General features: G+C 39.0%; 1 protein-coding gene across 1 annotated transcript in view; it reads left to right on the plus strand.

Annotated features, from left to right (window-relative positions):
- The window catches only part of LOC130091743 (kinesin-like protein KIF26A), an 80,576-nt gene continuing 53,755 nt past the window's right edge, over positions 1-26,821 (plus strand). The window contains exons 1-2 of the mRNA XM_056259794.1: positions 1-67; positions 3,237-3,488. Of these exons, the coding sequence (XP_056115769.1) occupies positions 11-67; positions 3,237-3,488 (309 nt within the window). The 5' untranslated portion in view covers positions 1-10. The remainder of the gene's footprint in view (positions 68-3,236; positions 3,489-26,821) is intronic.

Here is a 26,821-nt window from a genome sequence, read left to right on the forward strand (position 1 = left end):
AGCCAGAAACATGCACTCTCATTATTGGGTTGGAGGAGGACGCAGACCAGATTTCAGGAGGTTCACGGTGAGATAAAGCATGATTAAACTTTTCAGATTATTTTTTTATTTTTTTTGTTTGGTAAATTCTTAACATTTGATTCATGAAAGCACACATTGATTCATGAAATATTCTTCAAAATGTTTTTCCTACTGGGGCAAAAATGTTTAAACTAGGAAAACTTAGTTTGGTGGTCTTAGCTGGTCTTTGAATTTAATCTTTAATGTCCTCCGGAGTGGAAATTTGTCTTTGGCTCACCAACACATAAAACAACTGAAAGACTAATAAACAATAAAACAATACAAAGATAATTGGTCACATTATAAGTACAGTTCATGTCACTTTCTGTTACTTTATCAATCACTGGGAGAGTTAATAATTTTAATGGCATTTGGGATGAAGGACTCTTGAACACATTTTTATTTGCCAGAGGGACTCCATAGCGCCTCCCATATTTTAGGAGCTCAAACTGGGTGAAGAGAGGATGGGATTGGGAGGTATCTGCCAGAATACTCCTCACATTCTTCCTTGCCCTTATGTGAAAAGTTGTGTTAAGGACTTCTTACCAACTGTATTTTACTTGCCATTGACACAATTCTAGAAAGTTTATTCTTAAACCTACAATGACCTTAGGGAGATGAAAGTTTAGAACACTCTCAACAATAGATTTATACACAAGTTCTACGATATGCTGACTAATACCAAGGCCGCTGAGTTGTCTGAGAAGATAGTCGCCGTGACCATCTTTTGAAAACATGCTCTGTATTTCCAGAGAAACTCACCTGGAAGTCCAAAATTGTACCAAGATATTTAAAGTTTTCCACAGTTTCAACATGTTGGCCATCAAGTGAAACTGGCTAAATTGCCATATCTTTTTTTTTTTTTGTGTGTGCAAATAGTTAATTCCTTTGTCTTGTTTTGGCAACATTAATTTCTAACTGGCTAGAGTGACATCATGTTTCAATGGCCGTGTGAGCCAGATAGGCAGCATCACCTGAGGGTTTGTTATAGCCAACTAAGGCCATGTCATCAGGATATTTAAATTATCTAAAGGGTTTCTCGTTGATCATAAACTCATTAGTAAAATAATTTAGGCCTGGCCAGGTTGATCTGATGGCTGGTTTTAGAAGGCTTTGGGGATTTTTCAGCTGGTCAGACTGGGAGAACAGCTATCTTAAGTCCAGTGGCCAGTTGCATAATCTGCATAGACCAGTCTTAAAGGATTAGTTCACCTCAAAATGAAAATTTCCTGATAATTTACTCACCCCAATGCCATCCAAGTTGTTCATGTCTTTCTTTCTTCAGTGGAAAAGAAAATAAGTTTTTTGAGGAAAACATTTCAGGATTTTTCTCCACACAATGGACTTAAATTGCAACCAACATGTTGAAGTCCAAATCAATGCAGTTTCAAAGGGCTATGAATGCTTCAAAGGGGTCTGCACGTTCCCAGCTGAGGAATATGGTCTTATCTAGCGAAATGATCGGTCATTTAAAAAATAAAAAAGACTTGTGCTGGTCGGCGACGCGCCAGGGATTACGTCATCACGTTGGAAACGTCACGATTTTTTTAAAAATAATAATAATAAATTAAAACAAAGATGTCAGACGATTTTGAAGTTGGAGGAGAAAACGGGAGAAAATGATATGGAATTTTTCGCCCTTCCCTGCCTTTTTGAACCGGAGTACACAGACAAATAACTTGGATACAATGGATAGATGACGTGCCGCGTGACGTTTCCAACGTGATGACGTAATCCCTGGTGCGTCGTAGACCAGCACAAGACGAACAATTGTGGTTAAAAAGTATATAAATGTTTCTTTTTTTTTTGAGAAAATGAACGATCGTTTCGCTAGATAAGACCATATTCCTCAGCTGGGAACGTGCAGAGCCCTTTGAAGCACTTCATAGCCCTTTGAAACTGCATTGATTTGGACTTCAACATGTTGGCTGCAATTGAAGTCGATTGTGTGGAGAAAAATCCTGAAATGTTTTCCTCAAAAAACTTAATTTCTTTTCCACTGAAGAAAGAAAGACATGAACATATTGGATGGCATTGGGGTGAGTAAATTATCAGGAATTTTTCATTTTGAGGTTAACTAACTTAATCCTTTAAGACTGGTCTATGCAGATTATGCAACTGGCCACTGGATTTAAGTTGTTCTCCCAGCCTGACCAGCTGAAAAATCCCCAAAGCCTTCTAAAACCAGCCATCAGATCAACCTGGCCAGGCCTAAATTATGTTACTAATGAGTTTACGATCAACGAGAAACCCTTTAGATAATTTAAATATCTTGATGACATGGCCATGGTTGGCTATAACAAACCCTCAGGTGATGCTACCTATCTGGCACACACTAAGGCCATTGATAAATTAATCCTCTAGTATTTTTCTTCAAGACTGGTCCTAACTTTTTATTTACTTATATAAAAAGGTAGACCGCCTATATGATTATTACAAAAATATTTTGGGCTGGTTTAACCTGTTTTGTTTTTTTGTTTTGTTTGTTATCAGCAGGACAATGTTTTTGTGAGGACCACATTATGAGTCTTACAGTATTTTTTCTGGTTTTTACACACTGAAAAAAATTATATGATCAATAAGTTATGACAACATATGTTTTTACATTGCTTTAACTCATCAAAATAAATCAAGCAATTTTCAACTTTTTTTTATAAGTTATACAAGATTCAACTCAATTTGTAAAGTAAGTTTAATGCAATTTAAGTTGAAATGACTTAAAGCTGCAGTCCGCAACTTTCTTTGTGTTCAAAATGAAAAAAATGTATATAATAAGTGAATACATCATGAATCCATTTTCCAAACTGTGTTTTTTTGTCTTATCCTGAATCACTATGGTACACTTATAATAAGTGTTTATATTCGGACTATTTTAGGCTGGTACTACTGGTCGTACCACTGCGGAGTAGCCCAGTACCTGCGTGTCTCATCATAGACAAAAACAGAGAGAAGTAGCTCCGGCTACAATGTTCTTCCTCAAGACGCATGCAGTTCTGTTTATTAACCGCTAGAGCGCCAAAAGTTACAGACTGCAGCTTTAAACATCCAAGTTGATTGTATTTTAAAAAATAAGGCAGGAACTTTTTTTTTTTACAGTTCAGTATGCAGTTTATTCCATCAACCTCTTTTCATTCATCTCTCAGTTTGAATTATTTTCTGATCTTTTCTCACATAAGGTCATTGAGGTACCGGCAAGCAGTGAATCAGTGCAGAGTCCAGCACTCAATCCTAGGAAAAGGATTCACTCTGCAGAAGAAGTGCAATGCGGCAGCCGGCCAAACCCGGAGGGTGCCGGTTCAGTGTCCGTAACGGAGCTAAGTTATTCCGAGAACAAGCACGGGAGGGAAAGCCTGTGTCAGCGATGTCAAATCATCGCGAACCAACTGAACAGGCAGGCGCGCGAGCTGGCCGAGCCAGGAACTCTGAAGGTTTGTGCATTCAACTAAACCATTAAAGCGATTCATCTCAGGGCCTGTTACACCATGAAGACAGTGATAGTGGTGTAGAAATAATTGTTTTAATCTTTGCAGACTAAATTGTAATTGAAGGCAATACAAGTTCTAACAATTCCCACTGCAGTCAGATTAAGGAATTTAGGAGAGTTAAAAAACATTTAAAGGGACAGTTAACCCAAAAATAAAAATCCAATCATCCTTTACTCACCCTCATTTTGTTACAAACCTGTTTGACTTTTCTTCTTCTTTTAGAGATGTTCAGCAGATTGGAAGTCTCAGTCTTCTCTCACTTTTATTGTATGGAAAAAATATTAAAAAGAAAATGAATGGTGACAGAGACTGACATTCTCCCTAACATCTCCTTTGTGTTCAACAGAAGAAAGAAACGGCTGCAGAACAACATGATAGACAGGAAATGATGAAAGATTTTTCATTTTTAGATGAACTATCACTTAAAAAGCCTAGAATTTCCATATCAGATTTTGACGCACACACACACACACACACACACACACACACACACACACACACACACACACACACACACACACACACACACACACACACACACACACACACACACACACACACACACACACACACACACACACACACACACACACACACACACACACACACACGTTGTGTTTTCATGTTTTATGGGGACTTTCCATAGACATAATGATTTTTATACTGTACAGACTATATTCTATTCCCTTACACTAACCCTATCCCTAAACCTACCCATCACAGGAAACATTCTGCATTTTTACATTTTCAAACAACATCACTTAGTATGATTTATAAGCTGATTTCCTCATGGGGACCAAAAAATGTCCCCACACGAACAAGGATTTCGGATATTGCCATCTTTGTGGGGACATTTTGTCCCCATAACGTAGGGTTTACCAGGCCACACACACACACACACACACACACACACACACACACACACACACACACACACACACACACACACACACACACACACACACACACTTTCACTGTTATTAGAGTAGTTAACTTTCTATTCATCAACAGATCCTGATAAAATGTTATCACAGTTTCCATGAAATATTAAGCAGCACAACTATTTTCAACATTGTTAAAAATAAGAAATGTTTCTTGAACACCAAACCAGCATATTAGACTGATTTCTGAAGGATCATACACTGTAAAAAAAAAGTAAATTTACAGGTAATGGTCTGTATTTTTTTTTTACAGAATTTTGCCGTTTTGTCATTTTACAGTGAATGCCTGTTATTTTACAGATATTTGCTGTAATTTAAAGGTCCACTATTGAATTTACAGGTAATTGCTTGTATTTTGATTTTACATCAATTTTACGTTTTTTTTTTAAAGGAAATTGTCTGTATTTTTACAGGGTTATGTGTAATTTTACATAAAATATTCCATAATATTTTACAGATTTTTTCTGTTAAATTAGAAAACAAAGAAGAGAAGGTGTAACTGCAGAAATCAGTCATTTAACATGTTTTCCTTGAAGATGTGGGTGTTAAAGTGAGTTTTAAGGTTAAATAATAGTATTTCCGTACTATATAATAACTGTAATAGATCTAATGGTACATTTAATGTAATTTTACTGTAAAATACCATTCAATTTACAGTTTTTGAAAGTGAAAAAGAACAACTCATTGTATAATTTACAGTGAAAAAACGTAAATTGACATTCCCACAATTCCCTGCGTGACACTTCACATTTGATGTGTTTTTGTTGAAGTAACTATGTTTCTTCATAGTTTTCTTAGTTTTTTCCGAATGAGTTATGTATATTAGGGTTTTATGTTACATTTAATGTTGTTAAACTAATGTTTATTGCATTTTTTAAATTTCATGTGTTACCATGATGGTGTTTAATGTTTGTGCGAATGATACTGTGCAGTTTCTATATATTAGTATTTCTACTCTTTTGTGGAAGAGCTGCTTGTGATGAGCCAGCCTGCTCTCAAGGCAATTCGTATGAATTCATACGGTTTTTGCTAATTCGTGCATATTTTACAAGTTACCAAATTCGTATGAATTCGTATGAATGACCTATCCCTGACCCCGCCCCTAAACCTACCCATCACGTTGGTTTAGACAAATTGAGGTCGTGCGAATTAGCCACCTTTTAATCTCTTGTACGAATTGGTCGTGAGACAGCGCTGAATGAGCTTTGAATGATCATGTGACTCTCATCACCACTGTGATTGTTGGTTGACAGTGTATTACAATGGTACAAAACAGATATTAATACTTCAATAGGTCAGTAAATTAACATTATATCAGATAATGAAAGATATTTTTGTGTAGAATAACAGTAATAAACCATAATTATAGGATAAGAAATTACCATTTTCTTACAGTTTTTTTCCTGACAGTATTTTTCCGTTTTTTTAACAGACATTTTCTGGCGCCCCAGCTGCCAGAATATTTCCGTTTTTTTTTACGAGTTGGTTTTTAACTGGTATTTCACGGTATTTTTCTGGTGCCCCAGCTGCCAGAATATTTCCGTTTGTTCACTTTTTTTTCCCTAACAGTGTATGACACTGAAGACTGGAGTAATGATGCTGAAAAGCCAGCTTTTAAATTGCATTTTAAAATATATGAAGATATAGAAAACAGTTATTTTAAATTGTAATACTATTCCACAGTATTACTGTTTTTTTTTTAACCATCTTTGATCAAATAAATGGAGCCTTGGTAAGCATAAGAGACTTCTTACCAACCCCAAGTCCACATATAAATACAAAAACATCTCAAATATACAATATGCATATAAATGCAATTAATTATTATGCATTGCAAGTTCAAAACACCATTTGACATGGACACCTTTGGAGATATTGCTATCATTAAGGATAATACTGATCCTCTGAAGATGAAAATGTAAGATAAAGAAAGACAGAGTATTTAGACTTGTTTGCCCACCGTGATTCCAAAATACCCCTAGACAAAAAAAAGTCAAAATTGATTAGTGTATTTGACACGGCCACCAGCATTCACACTGTCCACAATGATTATTTTAGATGATAGTGAGATATATTGCAGGTACAACAAATTTCAATGACCAGTAGAACCGTCCAACTCAGCAGTATTTTATGGTTCCATTAATCTTGAGTGATGACACACTTCGAGTGGCTATATTCAAGAGAAGAACTGCTGAGATGAATGTAAGCAGTCATGCCTATCATTGGTGATGAGCGCTCTGATGATATTAGCTGTCCGGACACTGCATAAAGAGAAGGTTGCAGCCCACCCATAGTGTTTCAATGAAGAATGAGCTCAAACTAAACTGCAAGATAGCTAGGTTTATGGCAGAAACTTTTAATGAAAATCCCCTGTGCCTTTGTGACTGGTAAACTTATAAAGCTAATAATTTAATATTAAATTGAAGCCTCTGAGCTGATTATCTGGAGTTGGAGATTAAACATTGACTTACAGTCTTTTAGATTTGACCCACTTGTTTCCTTTGTTATTGCTTATATTTATTATGTGACATCATTATTTATGGGTGTTTATACATATATTGTCTTGTTTCCATGCTTGTATACAGCAGCACTTGGTTGCTATTGTTCTTAGGAACAATGCATGTAAAAGGAGGCGTAGAAGTGATAGCATCTGAAAAGGAAGTTAAAGCCACCTAACTTTTACTACTCAATGAAAGTGTGATCCTGTTGGCTTGGTAATGCATTTCCTCAAATTGCCAGAGGCTGTGCATTCCTTCACGTTGACTGGGCATATAAAGTGTTGGACCTCCTGTTTTTGAAGATTTGTCTTTTAAACTCCCGGATAACAGGGAATGTTCTCAGAACTTTGGCTAACATTCTGGCAAGGTTATGAACAAACATTATTCCAGTAACGTTAATATAACATTCATTAAAGGTTATCTGGTCTTTAATAATGTTCTCAAAACATTTGCACAAAAACATTATACATCATTCAATTAACTTTTTTTCTGAAACGTTATAAATGTGTATATTCGTCAAACATTTTTTAAATGTCAGTACTTGTTTCAGAAATGTTTAGAGAACATTCAAAAGTTACATTCCCATAATGTTTGCAAAATCATATAGAATATTCCCTTAACGTTCACATAACCAAAAAACAAAACCACAAACTTTTATAAAATTATTGGACTCTGGAACGTTAAGAAGAAATTCAGAAATAGCATTAGCAAAACATTTTTAAAACATATTTGTGTTAGACCAGCCACAGAGACGAATAGTTCACAGCAGGCCAGCACTTTTCAAAATAGTGTATCCCAGTAGCATTTTAGTCTCATCTTCTCTCTGGAAAGAATATGTGTTGCTTCTTTATGGTGGGAGGGATTAAATAATAAAAAAGACCATATCTAGCTAACACTGTAAGACAGTACCATAACACAGCATTGCTGGTTCATAAAGCTGAAGTGTGCAATTCAGTCACTCCCCTTTCAATCACAACAGATTTCAAGGTTTGTTTTGGGCATAGTTATTCACCCACTTGTTTTGGGAAACTCCTGCTCTCTGCTAGTTGGCTCACAAAAAAAATGTGGTTTCTTTCCATTCCCTCCCTTATGCACTGGAACATAACAGTTTCATCCCATTACTGATCATTGAGTAAGCAAATCTGAGGACATATATTTATTTTAGATTGCCTTATATAATTTGCGTTGGTCAATTATTTTGCATATCAATTGTACATTAGAAAGGTAACGTGGTCTCATTCTGAATAGGTATTTTAAAGATGACTCTACAGACAAGTTAATTAAACTGTGAAAGGTATTTTTATTGCAACTATTGATTTCAGTGTAGCAAAATATCTAATAGTGTTGTAGTTGAGAGTAAAGAATAGTGTGTGTTAAGACCAACACAAGACCAAGACTATTTTTTGGGGTTGAGACCAAGATAAGACCAAGAGTAAGGCAAGGCGAGACCGAGTCGAGACCAAGACCAGACCAGCACTCCTTAAATTTATCTAAACGAATGTTGAGTACAACAACACTACTGTCTAGTTTGATTCAGTTTTATGAAGGATTCACTTAAAAGACAATCTACAATCTAATCTCATTATGAGGAAGTCTAGCCAAACTTCTATTTTCTTGAAATAGTTGCTTTTTTAGACTCTAAATTACAAGCCTGCAGATATAGGGTAAGCTGTAAAATGAGCAAGGACCCAGCTGTCTCAAACAGAGTTAAATTTTTTGTCAGCTCAGACAATCAAGTCTGAGTCCAGACAGCAGATTAAGCTTTAAGATACTCCTGCAAAGGCTGAGTGTTCAACAAAAGCAAGACGAAATAATCTCAAGACTCTTTTAGAACACAATGATGCTGTCAATACCAGACTCCATAAGTTTGCCTCATGGAGTCTTATCTCTCAGAAAGAGTTTAAATTAAAAAAAGTGTAATGGCAGTCTAAATCCATTCTGACCCATCAATGGAAAACAAATTGGATTAATGGAGAGATTTATCTCAGTTCAAATCATTTTGATCACATAACTATTACTTTAACTCATAACCCTATGAGTTAAAGGGATAGTAAACTTAAAACGAAAATGTACTCACCCTCAAGTTGCTCCAAACCTGTATTAATTTCTTTCTTGTGCTGAACACACAAAAAACATATTTTAAAGAATGTTGGTATCCAAACAGTATCTGAAAATGTGCAGTTTTACTGTATTACTGTATTACTTACCACCCCGGGGTACAGTGGTAGTACATCCAACCGGCCTCACAACCGCAGACCATGTGTAACCACACCAGCCCAGGACCTCCACATCCAGCATCTTCACCTCCTAGATCGTCTGAGACCAGCCACCCGGAGAGCTGCTGCAACAATTGGTTTGCATAACCAAACAATTTCTGCACAAACAGTCAGAACCCATCTCAGGGAAGCTCATCTGCATGCTCGTCGTCCTCATCGGGGTCTCGGCCTTACTGCAGTTCGTCGTCATAACCGACTTGAGTGGGCAAATGCTCGTATTCGATGGCGTCTGGCACTTTGGAGAGGTGTTCTCTTCACGGATGAATCCCGGTGTAGGGAATCTCGGGATTAGCTCTATTACAGGGAATATAGTTTTAATAACTATGAAACTTGATCGGGAATCACCTACTGTATCTCTTTTCTTTACTTGTATGGCAAGTCGGGCTCTACACGTAGATCTTGCCAGTAGTATGTCCACAGAGAGCTTCTTAATGGCCTACCAAAGATTCGTTGCCATCAGGGGCCATCCCCTTAAGGTTTGGTCAGACCCTGGGACTAATTTTATTGGGGCAAGATCTTTTCTGAAGGACTTGTATACCTTTCTGCGAAGCCAAGATACAGTAAGTCTGGAGGAGTATGCTGCAAAAAATGGGACAAGCTGGACGTGGAAAGTGCTCCCTGCTGATTCACCACATCGAAATGGAGCTGCTGAAGCTGGCGTTAGGGTTGCTAAGAGAGCTCTTCAAAGTTTAAGCAAATCGGCAAACCTTACTTTTAGTGAGTTCCTGACAACCCTCCATTTGGCAGCTAATCTGGCTAATGAGCGGCCAATTGATGCAAGAATCCAGAGTCGCGAGGACCGCATTGAGTATGTAACACCAAACTCGCTTCTCTTAGGGCGAGCATCTCACAGTGGCGACTTCAAGTCTTTTAACTTTAACAACTACCCCTACAAGCGCCTTCGTGAAGTTCAAGCCCAGGTTAACGAGTTTTGGAAAGCGTGGTGCCAGCTTGCTGGCCCAAGTCTTTTCATTAGAACCAAATGGCACACTACGGAAAGAAATGTCGCTGTTGGGGATGTCGTTTGGCTTTGCGACCAGAACGCTCTGCGGGGTCAGTTTAGGCTTGGCAGAGTCGTCTCCGTAGCTTCAGACTCAAAGGGCATTGTGAGAGATGTTGAGATTCTTGTCACACCAGGAAATTGTCGCTCAGTCCAGTATCAAGAGCCGGCGACCCAGTCCTTAGTTTCTAGTGACCAGGCTAAGAGGTCTAATGGAGTGATATTGCGCAGAGATGTCAGACGACTTGTAGTCCTTTTGCCTGTAGAGGAGCAGTCTCTGTAGTGATTAAGTTCGCTTAAAGTTCTGCAACCTTTCCATCCAAGAACAAAAAGGTTGAGTGGGAGGTGTCGCGGCGAACGCCCCTTTTCGTCAGCGATCAGGCGGAACAAATTATCACTCACCTGTGGGCAATCAAGCAGGAAAGACACGCACATTTCAGATTCAATGTGTCAGCTAGTACCAGCAACAACGCCAGTACAGCGCGAGAAAGGAAAGCGGCTTTCTAATCAGACTTCACTGAAGCTGTGCAGATATCGGTACCAAATCAAAAGACTGAACAGACAGCCGGTAAGATCGCCACATTAATCAGACTTTGTTGCACGCTGATGAGGCGTTGAGGTGCGGGTGGAAGAAGACACTTATGTTTGCGTGCTGTAGTATTTGTGTGTTGTAGACACTCACGTGGTATTTACGAAATCACTTAATTTAGTGATTTAATTCTGATATGTGCTCCGACATTTGGGATATTGTTGATTTGGAAAGACATGGTTTAAAATCGTGCATGGTCCTATTTTTATATAATATTTGCCTAAAATGGAAATTAAAAATATTTAAATGTTAAAATAGTAGTTTGTACAATTTTAATGGGAGTGAATATGTACTGAAAATATTTTGTATGGGTAAAAAATGAGTTAAATTCACTGTTTGAATATTTAAATACTCATGCAATTCATTGTGCCTCCTGTAATTTAAATAGTAATTTAATGTTTGTGAATGAATTTAAACTTAAATAGTTCATGAAGAGATCTGTGTATTTACTTTTATATATATGTCTAGTGCTAAGTTTGATAATTAATCACTTTTGAGCTATGTGTCTGTTTTACCTCAAACGTGCAAAAAAGTAAATTGTTGGTGTTTTCTGGTTTTGAAGGTTTTTCACCTGTAATGTCTGGGCTTCAAGAGGTGAAGACAAATAAAAGAAAAAAGGGCAAAGATCCAATTGAGGCCTGGTTATTGAGTGAAACAGTTTAATGTTCATGATTGGTACATCCCTATCAAGTGAGGGTTAAAGCACAGCTAAAGAAGTAAAACACTTGACACCTACAAATTATAAAATTACCCGTAAAGGGAAAAGTTACCAACGACCTGTTTGAACTGCCGAACACAACGAATTATGATCAGTTCTCCAACCAGGTCGGCGAATATCAATACTTAATCACAACGGATTATAAATAAATATTAATATATCAATTATGTCTATCATAGATTGATTGTCAGAATAATACTTGAGGGGATTAATTTATGATCGAATCATCTGCTTGTCCCGCAAACCTGATCATTCGATCTCCATCAAACCTCACAAAATTATCCTACTTTATAGACTTTCAAGAGAAGCTATTCCTCTGGCCACGAGGATCAACTTTCCTGTTCTATAACAATACCTTTTTAAGTATCAATAAATTTGTAAAGCACGTAGCTTTGGATCGTACATTAAAGGGACTTGTATATGAGCGACACAGACAGTCAACCAAATGAATAATGTATTTAATAAAGGAGTACACTACGTATACGGTTACTAAAGTTACAGGAATAAAATGTATTTACAGACAATAACACAACAACAATGGAAGGAGGATGCGTAAATAAAGAGAGAGAGAGAGAATCTGGAAGGATCAGTGGCAAATTACAGACCTTAAAACCTTTGAGAGACAACACGGAAAAACACAATCTTAATGCTCTGAAAGCTCGAAAACACGAATATACTTGCATATATGGTTCTTATGTTGCTGAACACGGCTGCGTGGGTGAGCGGCCTCGTGTCGTGTGTGTGTTCCGTCGGAGCGTCACGTGGTCTGTGGAGGTGTCCGGAGCGCGCACTTCAAAGGTTTAAAGGTCCTTGGCGTAAAGTTACCAAAGAAATAATTCAGACTAAGTTCATTTCACTTCGTGGAAATGAATAGAGTAGAAAACGGAAAACAAAAACAAAACTCAACAAAACAAAAGAAACGACGAAGGACAGGACAACCGGAGCCGTCCAAACATAAGGAAGAAGACAAACAAGAGAGGACGAGAGATGCTTGGCGCGTCTCTTTAAGGCATTTCGGTTCACGCCTTCTCTCGCGTGAATGAACCAATCACCTGTGAGAAAAGTGCACGGCATAAGTGTTCCTTTGTCCTGTCGAGGCCTACTTTGCATGTTTTATGACAGTGACAGAAATGTGTTAAATTTTACTCCAGAGATGATAAAACATAGTAAAATACATTTCATCACAATCTACGATATGGATTCAGCTAAGACAAACCGAGAGGTTTACATTGATACCAAACAACAACATGAAAAGCATAGGAATGACAAAGATACAGCTTACTGCATAATTACACATACTTATGGTTCATTTAATGCTACGATAAAATCACAGATATCCCACTATGCCGTGGGCAAGCAGGTCCACTTAAAAACATATCAAATATATCTCGGTAAAGTCTTTATATGAGAAAGTTAATGAAAGATTCATGTGTGTGCGTGTGTTAGGTGAAGGAATGCTCTTTCGGCCGCCTGGCATTCCTTTCTCCGCAGAAAGGGGATGTTAGGTCGATAAGATCTTTTTGAAGTTCGGCGAGTTCTAGTTTATTGGTGTTTGGGTAAACACTCTCATGCCGTAAAGGTGTCAATGGCAATTTTGACGCAGACTCTGTGGTGCCAGGCCTGAGTTACGGATAGGAGTCAAAAGGGGTTAAAAGCATTTTCACGTTGGACTGCATGAGTCACGCTGACGGTCAATATACCCTACACCGGTTTTCACTGTATAGGGCAGATGGCAGACAGCGTGTATGGCGTCATGTGGGTGAGCGGTTTGCTGATGTCAACGTTGTGGATCGAGTGGCCCATGGTGGCGGTGGGGTTATGATATGGGCAGGTGTATGTTATGGACAACAAACACAGGTGCATTTTATTGATGATATTTTGAATGCACAGAGATACAGTGACGAGATCCTGAGGCCCATTGTTGTGCCATTCATCAACAACCATCACATCATGTTGCAGCATGATAATGCACGGCCCCATGTTGCAAGGATCTGTACACAATTCCTGGAAGCTGAAAACATCCCAGTTCTTGCATGGCCAGCATACTCACCGGACATGTCACCCATTGAGCATGTTTGGGATACTCTGGATCGGCGTATACGACAGCGTGTTCCAGGTCCTGCCAATATCCAGCAACTTCGCACAGCCATTGAAGAGGAGTGGACCAACATTCCACAGTCCACAATCAACAACCGGGACCCCCGGACCCCCCAATACAGTAAAACTGCACATTTTAGAGTGGCCTTTTATTGTGGCCAGCCTAAGGCACACCTGTGCAATAATCATGCTGTCTAATCATCATCTTGATATGCCACACCTGTGAGGTGAATAGATTATCTCGGCAAAGGAGAAGTGCTCACTAACACAGATTTAGACAGACTTGTGAACAGACTTGTGAACAATATTGGAGAGAAATAGGCCTTTTGTGTACATAGAAAAAGTCTTAGATCTTTGAGTTCAGCTAATGAAAAATGGAAGTAAAAACAAAAGTGTTGCATTTATAATTTTGTTCAGTGTAATTAAAGATAAGAAATTCTTCGCTTACGAGGATAAGTCAGATCATTAGCAGAGGTAATTTTACAACAATGAGGACATATTTATGAATAAAGACATTGATTTTAGCTAATACAATTCTTAAACTACACAGTGTACCTTTAAGTAAATATGTTTTTGGAAAATATATTTAGTTTAATCCTTATTACAAATTGTACTTCAAGGGGCATGAAAATACATTTCCATTTATAAAATTTGGATAAATGTATTTTTGAAAATATGCTTTCAACATTATACTATACACGTATTTACATTGGAAACATACAAATAAAAACAGCCAAAAATATCAGGACATACACGTAAATAAAATGTATTGAAAAAATATAAATACATTCCCAAATCTACACTCACTTAAAGGATTATTAGGAACACCATACTAATACTGTGTTTGACCCCCTTTCGCCTTCAGAACTGCCTTAATTCTACGTGGCATTGATTCAACAAGGTGCTGAAAGCATTCTTTAGAAATGTTGGCCCATATTGATAGGATAGCATCTTGCAGTTGATGGAGATTTGTGGGATGCACATCCAGGGCACGAAGCTCCCGTTCCACCACATCCCAAAGATGCTCTATTGGGTTGAGATCTGGTGACTGTGGGGGCCATTTTAGTACAGTGAACTCATTGTCATGTTCAAGAAACCAATTTGAAATGATTCGAGCTTTGTGACATTATCCTGCTGGAAGTAGCCATCAGAGGATGGGTACATGGTCAGAAACAATGCTCAGGTAGGCGTGGCATTTAAACGATGCCCAATTGGCACCAAGGGGCCTAAAGTGTGCCAAGAAAACATCCCCCACACCATTACACCACCACCACCAGCCTGCACAGTGGTAACAAGGCATGATGGATCCATGTTCTCATTCTGTTTACGCCAAATTCTGACTCATCTGAATGTCTCAACAGAAATCGAGACTCATCAGACCAGGCAACATTTTTCCAGTCTTCAACTGTCTAATTTTGGTGAGCTCTTGCCAATTGTAGCCTATTTTTCCTATTTGTAGTGGAGATGAGTGGTACCCGGTGGGGTCTTCTGCTGTTGTAGCCCATCCACCTCAAGGTTGTGCGTGTTGTGGCTTCACAAATGCTTTGCTGCATACCTCGGTTGTAACGAGTGGTTATTTCAGTCAAAGTTGCTCTTCTATCAGCTTGAATCAGTCGGCCCATTCTCCTCTGACCTCTAGTATGAACAAGGCATTTTCGCCCACAGGACTGCCGCATACTGGATGTTTTTCCCTTTTCACACCATTCTTTGTAAACCCTAGAAATGGTTGTGCGTGAAAATCCCAGTAACTGAGCAGATTGTGAAATACTTAGACCGGCCCGTCTGGCACCAACAACCATGCCACGCTCAAAATTGCTTAAATCACCTTTCTTTCCCATTCTGACATTCAGTTTGGAGTTCAGGAGATTGTCTTGACCAGGACCACACCCCTAAATGCATTGAAGCAACTGCCATGTGATTGGTTGATTAGATAATTGCGTTAATGAGAAATTGAACAGGTGTTCCTAATAATCCTTTAGGTGAGTGTATATTGGCAATGATTTTTGTATATTGTCTCGAAACTGCTCTGAAGCACAGGTCGATGATCCAAATGCAGCTTTATTAGGGTAATCCAGAATCATAATCCATAAAACAGACAATAGGTCAAAACACAGCGCAGAAAAAAAAGACAACATGGCAGAAAAACAAGGAAATCCCGGAAAGCAGGCAGAAAGTCAAAACCAAAACAGGTAACCAGAGGGCTTAAAGCCACAATATGTAGGCTTTTTTCACCACAAGAGGGCGCAGTTTCCAACAAAAACAAAGGCGTAGGTTTATGACGCAGTGATGAGCTGAATGATGGGACTTGCTGTCAAGCTGATGGATCTAATAATGTTTATGGATGAGTGCAAACATTCATGTGTTTTAACATTACAGTGGTATGAAGCAGGTCGCGATTGCTAAAGAGACAGATATCACACGCAAGTCCCGCGGATATAAAGGAATAAGGACATTTAATTCTACCGAACTACCCGCAAGTGCTGGATTACTCACACAGGTCAGTTTATTAGACGAATTAAACTTGTGAGGTAACGCAGCGCTGCTTCACTTGGTCTAACGTTACACTATCACACTAAATGGCAATTAAATGTGTGTTGAAAGTTATAATGTTATACTATGTGTTAGTTCGTTTGCTGTACGAAACTAGCAGTGAGCTAGATCAACATTAGAATAACATACTGACCATATTCTAACATTTCATCATGTTGAGCTAACGTTATATAACATTGATTTGTTTTATGTACATTTGCTCACCTGTCTAATAAAGCTGTCAAGTCGTGACTCGTGAAGCTCTGTCAAGTCCAAGTTAGTCGTGGACGTGGAGCTCTCGGCATCTCAAAAACGCCACGCTGATATTGATCCTCATTTTAGTTCTCCTTGTTTGTCCCAAAGTCTGCTTGCCATGGTCTATGTTTGAAAGAAACAAGAACTGCGTGCCGCTAAACGTTACACACTACGCAGTTGTCCACGTCTGTCGCCATGGTTACGTCATGGCTATGGCAGTATGAACGGAAACCGAGGATAGCGCGGATATTGCGTCATTGACAGGCGACATTTTTTTCCGGGACGGCCACTTATTTAAAATTGGAATTTCATTGAAATAAATCTTTTGGATATTTTATTACAAAATTCTTACATATTGTACCTTTAAATAGACGGGCATTAACAAGATAATGAAACACAGGTGGAAGTAAACAAACCAACACATTCTCATCCCAAGGCGTCATCTAACTGACACTTTTGACCATGCGTCAACATGCCGACGCACATGGTACCCCTTAAGCGTCAATATGAGACGCTCATCCTCGGGCGTCATCTAACTGACGCTTTTGACCATGCGTTAGATGACGCCTTGGGATGAGAACGGGTTGAACAAACATAATGAGTTCAAGCAATGGATTATGGGAAATGTAGTTTATGATGAGATAAAGGAGTAGGGAGGAGTGCCGCCTGGTAAAGATCATGGGCACTCCAACTGGTGGATGTAACATATTTTGTATTTGAAAAATATTTAAAATCTAAAATCTGTATCTGGGCAATTTAAGCTAGAAACTTTATATTTAGGTTTAAATATAGTGAGCACAATTTTTAAAAGGTCTGAAAGCCATTGAAAATGTGATTAACATTTTTAATGTTTCTCATAAAACCTAACAAAAGCAAAACTTCTGAAGAACAAAAGTCAGAATTACTCCAGGCCATCACAATTTTCAGTATTTGCGGTCACATGACTTATAATCACATAATTTCTATGTCAGGGTTTGTGCCATAACAATGTTTAGGCAGTTAATACAGCACCTCTGTGCTGTATTAGGCATGCGATATGAAGTATTTATTGGTAAGACTAACCCTATTAAGTCTGCTGTGCGGCTTTAGTTTTCACTTTGGCACTATACATATATGTGGCTGTTTTTATCATCACAGACCGCAATAATGTAATTTTGAAAGCTAGAGAAACACATGATTTCTGTAAAACTAATGAATTTTCTTTTTGCAAAGGTATTCTTCCATCTATCTGCTTTCCAAGTGATAATTCTATGTCGTGTTGTGATTTTGTTTTCTCAATTTATTGTCATCATCCACTTCAGTGATTTTCTTTAATCTGTCCAGAGGCATGATGGGACATTTCTGAGTGCTGGCTCTTTGAATTGCCCCTAAAATGCCAGAGTAAAAACTTAAATTTAAAGGCTCCTAGCATATTGTGCTTTACGTTTACTGATAAAATCACCCATAAACATTTTCCTAGCTGTGAGATTTAGAAGATGACACTGTAAGCGTCTGACTGCCCCCCTGTGCTCAACGCTGGTATAAACATAGGAACATCCAGCTCTGACAATATTTACTGAAGGTACTGAAAGGACTACTTATCGAGCAGTGCATTCTAGGTAAAAAGGATGATTACTGCAATCAGCCAGGATCATCCGAAAGGAAAATCACCTTTCGGAGGGGGGGGGGGGGGGGGGAAGCAATCTCAAAGAAATAAACTGGATGGAATGATGTGCTGGTCCATGTGATGAAAATTTAAACCTGTACATGTCCCTGCTGCCTCAGCAGTCAGTCTGCCAGGCATGACCGCAGTTTATAGGGGAACGCAAGTGGGGTATTTTCCCAAGGGGAATATAGCTTCCTTTTTTACAGGCCTGAACCTATACCTGTACCCTTCCTCCCTCTATGAGATTATTCTTGCAGTCGTCTTGTCCTTGGCTTGCTAGCAGGTGACCTTTTGGCACGGCAAGTGCTCTTTTTAGTTTTCCAACTGCGATACATAGGTAGAGGGCAAAAGACTAAAGCTGAAGCTGTTTCTTAGGATCACATTCCTTCCTCCTGTGTATCTTTTCACTCGAAATGAGTGAGCAACAGCTTCAGAAATAATCTAAGTGCTTGATCTGCCATGCAGTCAAATCCTCAGTTATCTCCATCACTGAAGCGGTTCATCATTTAGGTCAATTTCCTTCCTGTTATTTCTCCTTCCAAAATGTGGACATGGAAAAGTGTGATTTACTCTAGTGAATAGGTAATCTTCAGAACGTGACCAGATGACATATCATCACCGTACTCTTCTCTGTCACTCTCCTCCTTCCATCCTGTGCTGATTATGTCATGCCCTGAGGGGTCACAACTTGTCCATCACAGATCAATCCATCACACTGATGGGATGTGGTTGTCATAGCAACCTGTTTAAAGGATGGAATAAGAATCACAAGGCTTTCTTGCATTTGCTAATGCTTAGTCATCCACCCATCCTCATCTGTCTGCCTGCCTGTGCATCTACTGAATGAGCAAAAATATCTTTCTTTTATTTATAGCATCTAAAGCAGCTGCCCGTTGATTAAAATATTTGATTGTGTATTAATATATAAATCTACAATCTCTTGACAAATGAAAACAAACTGAAAGTCCATGAAAACTAAACTAAACTGAACTGAACGGTGACGATGTCATTACCTTGATGATCCACAGCTCTTTTTTTTTGTTTTTGTTTTTTGTGATAGTTGTTCACGAGTCCTTTGTTTGTCCTGAACAGCTAAACTGTCCACTGTTCTTCTGAAGAATCCTCCAGGTCCCGCAAATTCTTTGGTTTTCCAGCATATTTTGTATATTTGAACCCTTTCCAACAGTGACTGTATGATTTTGAAATCCATCTTTTCACACTGAGGACAATTGAGGGACTCAAACACAACTAAAAGGTGAAAACATTCACTGATGCTCCAGAAGGAAACACTCATCGGCTCTTAATGCATCGCTCAAATCTTTTGAACAGGATGTGTATATTTTTCTTATTTTGATCATATTTTCAGATCATATTTTTTTTTATTAGTACTGCCCTTCAGAAGCTACAGAAGATACTTACATGTTTCCCAGAAGACAAAATAATTACAATTTACTCTGATATTCAAATTTATAAAGTTTAATGTTTTGAAAGAAGTCTCTTATGCTCAACAAGCCTGCATTTATTTGATCAAAAATACAGTAAAAACAATAATATTGTGAAATATTATCACAATTTAAATAACTGTTTTCTGTTTTAATATATATGCCTAAACTGGTATTTATTTCAGTGATGACCATTTTTAGCACCCATTACTTCAGTGTTCAGTTTCACATGATCCTTCAAATCATTCTAATTAGAAAGTTCAAAAGAACTAGCCTGGGAAAACCCAGACAACTTCCGGCAAATTTAGATTTGCTCTGAAAGTTAGTCTGGCAAAGAGCTCATTCACGCCCATTTCCAATCCGTCGAAATCGAGGCACCAATCAGAAACGTTGGGGCGGGCTTTGCACGATGACGACAGCGCTGGCATTTTGAAGCAGATTTTGTAGCCTACATTACAAAGATGGATGCCGCCGTCGAACATCACTCGTTCGAATCAGCTATCGCATCGCGTCTGTTTTAAGCGATTTGAACGTTTCCTTTTTGTTAAAAACCGAGCAAAAAACAACACTCTGAGATGTGTCTCCGCCGCTCTGCATACGTCATCTCCTTCATCGCTCTGATTGGTTTTAGGTCTATCCGCGACGTCCGTTGGTGACGCCCCTCTGGAAATTATCTGTCTATGACGTTTTGCCAGACCATAACTCAGTTACAACTGAGAATGGTCTGGTTTTAAGCAGGCTACAAAAGAACAGTATTTATCAATGCAAATCATGCACAAATTAAATAATATATACAATGTTATGCCACTTACTTGAGGTTCTATGATAATTTTATCACTTTTCATAAATCATGCAGAACAAAAAATAAATAAATTGTTGATGGCGTGAACAAAAAAAGTGTCAGATAATTGATAGTGCTAATATTTACAGACACTATAATACAGACTCAACTTTTTTAGCATTGCATGTCCATTAATCACATTAATGAAATGTTAGCATATCTGGCCACCATGGCATTTTTGAATGCTTATCCAGCCACCATGGAGTTTTGTCTCTGGTGAGTTCAAACTAATGAGCGTGACCTTTGATTCTCTCTGTAGTCGCAGAGGCAGGGCAGGTAAAGAGTGGCTACACTCCTGCAGCTGAGCACAGACCTCAGATCAATGCTGCATTTGCATTAATCACTCCAGAGTGCTCATTCACGGCTAACATGTGATGACTGGTAAATGTGTGAAGAGTGGGTTATAAACCGCCCAGGCTATGGAACAGAGCCAGGAGCTAATCAGGGTATTGCACTACGTTCGGAAACCCTACAAATCAGCACCTGTGTGAGAGAGACACCAAATGAGAGGAGCTGCATGTTAAAATATCCCCAGTTTGCATCCAACAGTTGTCAATCCACCCCACAGGACAAACATATCACATAATTAGCACATCTGGCATTAAGTGTTCTTGCGCAGGCCCAGATGAAATCTGCAGACTTCTGTCTGATTTCCAGAAATTGTGGAATTCTGCGGAATGGATTTAAACATGACAAAATGTTCTAAAAATACTACATTAACAACAACATAATCTTATTAGCAGCTGAAAGCATAATAAAATTAGCCAAAATATGGAATAAAACCAAACCGAAATGGCATGGAATATTTAGAGATTTTTTAATGATAGGTGTTCAGATTTCTATTAAAATCTACTTTGCATAATTCTGTGGGTTCAGATTCAGTGTGTACCTTATGATGAAAAATAAATAAAAACAAAAAACAACAACACAGTGAAGATGCAGTGATACTAGGCTTTGAAAATGCTAAACAACTTTGGACAGCGCAAATGGAGGTCCGAGTATCGGTCTCTTCGATTTGTATGCTTATAATGTAACTGAATGGACCACGAAGTGATCACACAGTGAGAAAAAAGAAAGTCCAATGGTTAAAAGAGATCTGAAAGAATCAGTTCTTGGAAGATGTGAAGAAAACGGGTGCAAATCCAACGTAAGAAAGAGATATAGAGGTTTGTCACTGTGTCCTTTAGAGTTTGTTATTAACCTGAGGCAATAGGGGTCTGACAGTGCGGTGGGCTGGATCAGCTCGAGTATTTGGGACAGGTAAGCTGATAGAAGCACACTGAAATTGATTGAATAACAGGCTAAGTGAGCTGTGAAACAGATCAATGCAGTGGTTTGGTAGCCGTAATTCAGTTCTGTCCCTGAGCCTGCACCTCAATCAACTTTCATCGTCTGGCACTGAGATAAGTGCATCATATAAGTCACACTGAAGCCCAAGTCACACAAAAAAGAAAAAAAAAGGCTTTTCTTCATTGACAAATATCGTAAAATCTTAGCACAAAGCAGGAAGTCGCTTAAACACTTTATCCTTTCATAGTGTTGCAGTGTAACTTCGGTGTTAAAGTACGCTCAAGAGAATGCTTTCGTACGGTACCACCACAGTTTTATCCACCAGTTTGCCCAAAGAGGCCCCATACGCCTTGTCAAAGCAGGAATATTTAAGTCCTCACTGGCTTTATAACCCTCAGCACACTCATTTTCAAAAGCCACTGGAGCAATAAAGCTGCAGGGTTACGTCTCTCTTCTCATGAGCTCTGGAAACCACAAACCAGTGCTGTAGTAGAGCAGGGATACTAGCTGTCCAGTGAAGCAGACACAGGACAAGTCATTACAAGTTTCCTGGTGTTATTTCGGCTGCTTTGAACTCGTGATTACTGCTATGGGAGTGTTAACTCGTCTTTGATTAAGTCACTTCCATCAGTCATTTGTCCTTGTTGTGACTTCATGGAACCAGGTTGTCTATGCCTTACTTTCAACCGCCTTATCTCTTTTCAGCCACAGCCTGCCTGGCGGTCACACTTTCAGATTAGTTGTCATTAATGATGGCTCTAAGATTGGAATGGGAGATTTTGGTGTTTTGAGAGACGCACAGCAGCTGTGTTAAGGAGATAGCTGTATTCTCGCACCTGAGAGTGAGTTTAAGCTAAGAGTACAAAGTCAGAATGTCATCAAAAGGAAACTGTCTGAAATAATTAAAAAGTTTCATAGACTTCATAGTACTTTTCTGTTAGAGGAAAAAGTCATGCATTGAAAATCTGGTGTATTGATTTCTAGATTGAGATCTTGTAGATGTGCACACAGCCTATTTTAGAGTTAAAAACACAAAGGCTGAAAATCTGACTAACAGTGTACAATGGTAGATCCACTGTTTTAACTAAATGCCAAACAAAATGAATGCATTTCAGTGCATTTAATTGGATACATTGGATACAAAATATTAAACCAAGCAACATCTGCAGAGGGAAAAAAGCTACATGCTTTTCCCAGAACTATAATGTCTCTTCAGCCATTTCTTTTAACCAGCCGTTTCTTTAAAAAACAAAGTTGTTGTTTTTTAATGATTCTTACAGTTCACACAGATGACTTAGCAAAGTATTTCAACCAACTGTCCAAGTTCATTTTAACAGTATATCTATAGTTATTATATTTAGCAAACAGTTGATTAGCTTCAATGTGCAATCAGAAATGCAAAGAACTTTACAATGACATGTAAGATAATAATTAGCTCATAAAACAACATTTGTGGTGTGTTTGGGTTGTTTTGAGATCCCGTTGTTATAAACAATGTGTTCCCTCTTATTATGTTGTTCTCAAACTTTTTGACACATTGTTCAACACAATATTTCAATTTGAACACATTTTATTAACAATAACTGGAAGTCTTGAAATATTTAATTTGTGATTCCACAAATTCCAAGAACTGTATATTTTTGAATAAAAGTTGGAAAACATTTATTTCATTTTCCATCTTGATTATTAGTTAGTGTAATGAGTTTAAGGATAAGGAAGGAAGAGGACAGGGTCAGTGTGGTTAAGACTCGTGCATTTTATTCATCAAAAAAGCACGCCCGTAGCGCATTCACCGTAGTTTTACTACAGCACTTTCACCTTCAAACTACTCCAGCAGAGCTGGACCACACGAGTCTCCAGCTCTCTCTTCTTCTTCTTCTTCTTCTTCTTCTTCTTCTTCTTCTTCTTCTTCTTCTTCTTCTTCTTCTTCTTCTTCTTCTTCTTCTTCTTCTTCTTCTTCTTCTTCTTCTTCTTTGGGGTTTTATGGCAGCCGGCATCCAAAAAGTTGCATTGCTGCCATCTATGGTACTAGCACCTAAGTGTACTATTTCCTATTATACAATCCAGTATCTTTTAGAAATTTGAAAAAACACCGCTTTCCCCTTGCGCTTGACCCTACTTCTAAAATATTTTTTAGAGATACTTCTTCCAAGCCGATTACTCGCATTTCTCTGAGTAGATCTGGGGTGCGTTTCCCGAAAGCATGGTTAGCCAACTATGGTCGCAAGTTCTGTCGTTACCAATAGAGTTCAATGGGATTTGCGACCAACTTGCGACCATAGTTGGCTAACGATGCTTTCGGGAAACGCACCCCTGGTCGTTGGTTGTCATACTTTCTACAAGAAATCAAAACATGTTGCACTGTCTCAGGTTCCTGACATGAACACAAGCCACTCTGGTGTTTTCCTAAAATAAATAAAGTGCTGTTCAGAAACGTGTGACCAATCCTCATTCTCGAAATAATAACCTCTTCCTTACGTCTAATCTCTCCTCCTTTACAAACATTAACTTAATCAGTTACCCTACTAGAAATAGAGAATAGGTGCCTCCCTTTTTTTTCTTGCTCCCTGTTGCCATGTCAAAATTGTTCCCTGCCACACAATACTTTTACCCTCTGCTTTGGACAGATTTAAGTTGACATCTATTGTTTCCTTTTGAGCAGCTTCCTTGGCCAATTTATCAACCTTTTCATTTGTTGCAATACCTACATGAGCTGGGACCCATACAAATTATATTTCTACCCCTCTCCTTTTCACATCTCTAATTGCCAGAAGAATATCAGATACAAGGTCTTGTCGACTCTCTGAGGTCCTTTTCCCAATACTATTAATAGCTGACACGAGTGACTACATATCAACACTTTATGGTTCTGAATCTGCTCAGTCCATTGCACTGCCATCAGGATTGCATATGATCAGTAGCGGAGTGGCAATCGGGAGAGTCGGGAGTTTTCCCGGTGGGCCGGTATTGTTTCGAGGCCGCGAGGGCCGGTCTGATAAAATATATTCATTGCAAATTCGCCATGCGCACTTGGGGCCCAAGCGAGGGGAAGAAAACTTTTTTTTTTAACATTTTCTATAACAGAGCGTATATTTGCACTAAGTGCCTGTCTTTAAAGCAAAAAGACACTCGTTACGAAACAGCTACAGTGGCGTAGGTCGTAGGGCGTGAAGTGCTTGAAAGCAGCTTTTGATGCGCTCGACCCGAGTTCGAATCCGCCTTTTGCCGAACTCTCTCTTCTCCCTTTTCCCAACACATATGTAAAGATGTAAAATGTATAACCTAACATTAAGGTCTCTAGCGTTATATTTTGCCAACGAACTAAAATTGAAACCATGATATGGCTTTGTGTCTTTATAAAACAGCACAAGACTTTAAGAATAGGCATCCTGTCTGTGCTGGGTGATTACTTTGCTCACGCGATCAGCATGGTTATCTGGTGTTTTCTGGTGAACATCCTGAATGTTCCCTGAAGGTCCTCCAAATAACGTCCCCAAACCCTTTAAAGAACTCCACATCGTGTCTGTCTGGGAACGTTGTGGGAACGTTACCAGGCGGCGTCCTTGACACCAGCGGGGACGTTCTCAGAATGTTCTGGGAACATTGGATTTCTGAATTAAATATTGTCCTCTAAACGTTCCCAGAACATCCTGAATGTTCCCTGAAGGTTCTCCAAATAACGTCCCCAAACCCTTTAAAGAACTCCACATCGTGTCTTTCTGGGAACGTTGTGGGAACGTTACCAGGCGACGTCCTTGACACCAGCGGGGACGTTCTCAGAATGTTCTGGGAACATTGGATTTCTGAATTAAATATTGTCCTCTAAACGTTCCCAGAACATCCTGAATGTTCCCTGAAGGTCCTCCAAATAACGTCCCCAAACCCTTTAAAGAACTCCACATCGTTTCTGTCTGGGAACGTTGTGGGAACGTTACCAGGCGCCGTCCTTGACACCAGCGGGGACGTTCTCAGAATGTTCTGGGAACATTGGATTTCTGAATTAAATATTGTCCTCTAAACGTTCCCAGAACATCCTGAATGTTCCCTGAAGGTCCTCCAAATAACGTCCCCAAACCCTTTAAAGAACTCCATATCGTATCTTTCTGGGAACGTTGTGGGAACGTTACCAGGCGACGTCCTTGACACCAGCAGGGACGTTCTCAGAATGTTCTGGGAACATTGGATTTCTGAATTAAATATTGTCCTCTAAACGTTCCCAGAACATCCCGAATTTTCCCTGAAGGTCCTCCAAATAACGTCCCCAAACCCTTTAAAGAACTCCACATCGTGTCTGTCTGGGAACGTTGTGGGAACGTTACCAGGCGACGTCCTTGACACCAGCGGGGACGTTCTCAGAATGTTCTGGGAACATTGGATTTCTGAATTAAATATTGTCCTCTAAACGTTCCCAGAACATCCTGAATGTTCCCTGAAGGTCCTCCAAATAACGTCCCCAAACCCTTTAAAGAACTCCACATCGTGTCTGTCTGGGAACGTTGTGGGAACGTTACAAGGCAACGTCCTTGACACCAGCGGGGACGTTCTCAGAACGTTCTGGGCACGTAAAATTTCTAGCTGGGTAGCCACTAATTCTGTCTGTCAGTAAAGTTAACCAAAGAAAAAAGGGAACAGAGAAAACTACTAACTACTCTTTGACTAAAGAACGCTTGTAGCTTTCATAAGGATTCATCTAATTTAATTTATAATTTATGCAGTGCGGACCCTAAAATTGTGGGGGAAAGAATTTTCATCGAGACATCATTAGCTATATTAATATCAGCGATACTGGCCTTCATTAATAAAAAGATGCCATAAATGGTTCCATTTGAAGATAAGCCAGTCTGTGCAGTCCACCCCCCAAAAAAAGTTCAGGCTCAGGAATTTTTTTCACTTTAAGCCCTGATCTCACAATCTCTCCGCAACCCAACCATACGCGCCAACCCGTTTGACTAAGGCTGTCGAGCCCTACTGGTGCATTAATATGCAGTTTCAGTGGCAACGGTTCCGTATGGCATACCACCTACCGCAAAAACACAATATCTGCCCAACCACCCGTCATTCACGCAATATACACAGGAACGTAATGACTGTAAATACTATACAACCTATACATATAAACCAACAGACTCTTCAACTTTTCAAGAATTCTACGAAA

Source organism: Rhinichthys klamathensis, unplaced genomic scaffold (genome assembly GCF_029890125.1).
Source record: "Rhinichthys klamathensis goyatoka isolate OS25496 unplaced genomic scaffold, OSU_Roscu_1.1 h1tg000170l_1, whole genome shotgun sequence".
In the NCBI taxonomy this organism is placed as follows: Eukaryota; Metazoa; Chordata; class Actinopteri; order Cypriniformes; family Leuciscidae; genus Rhinichthys; species Rhinichthys klamathensis.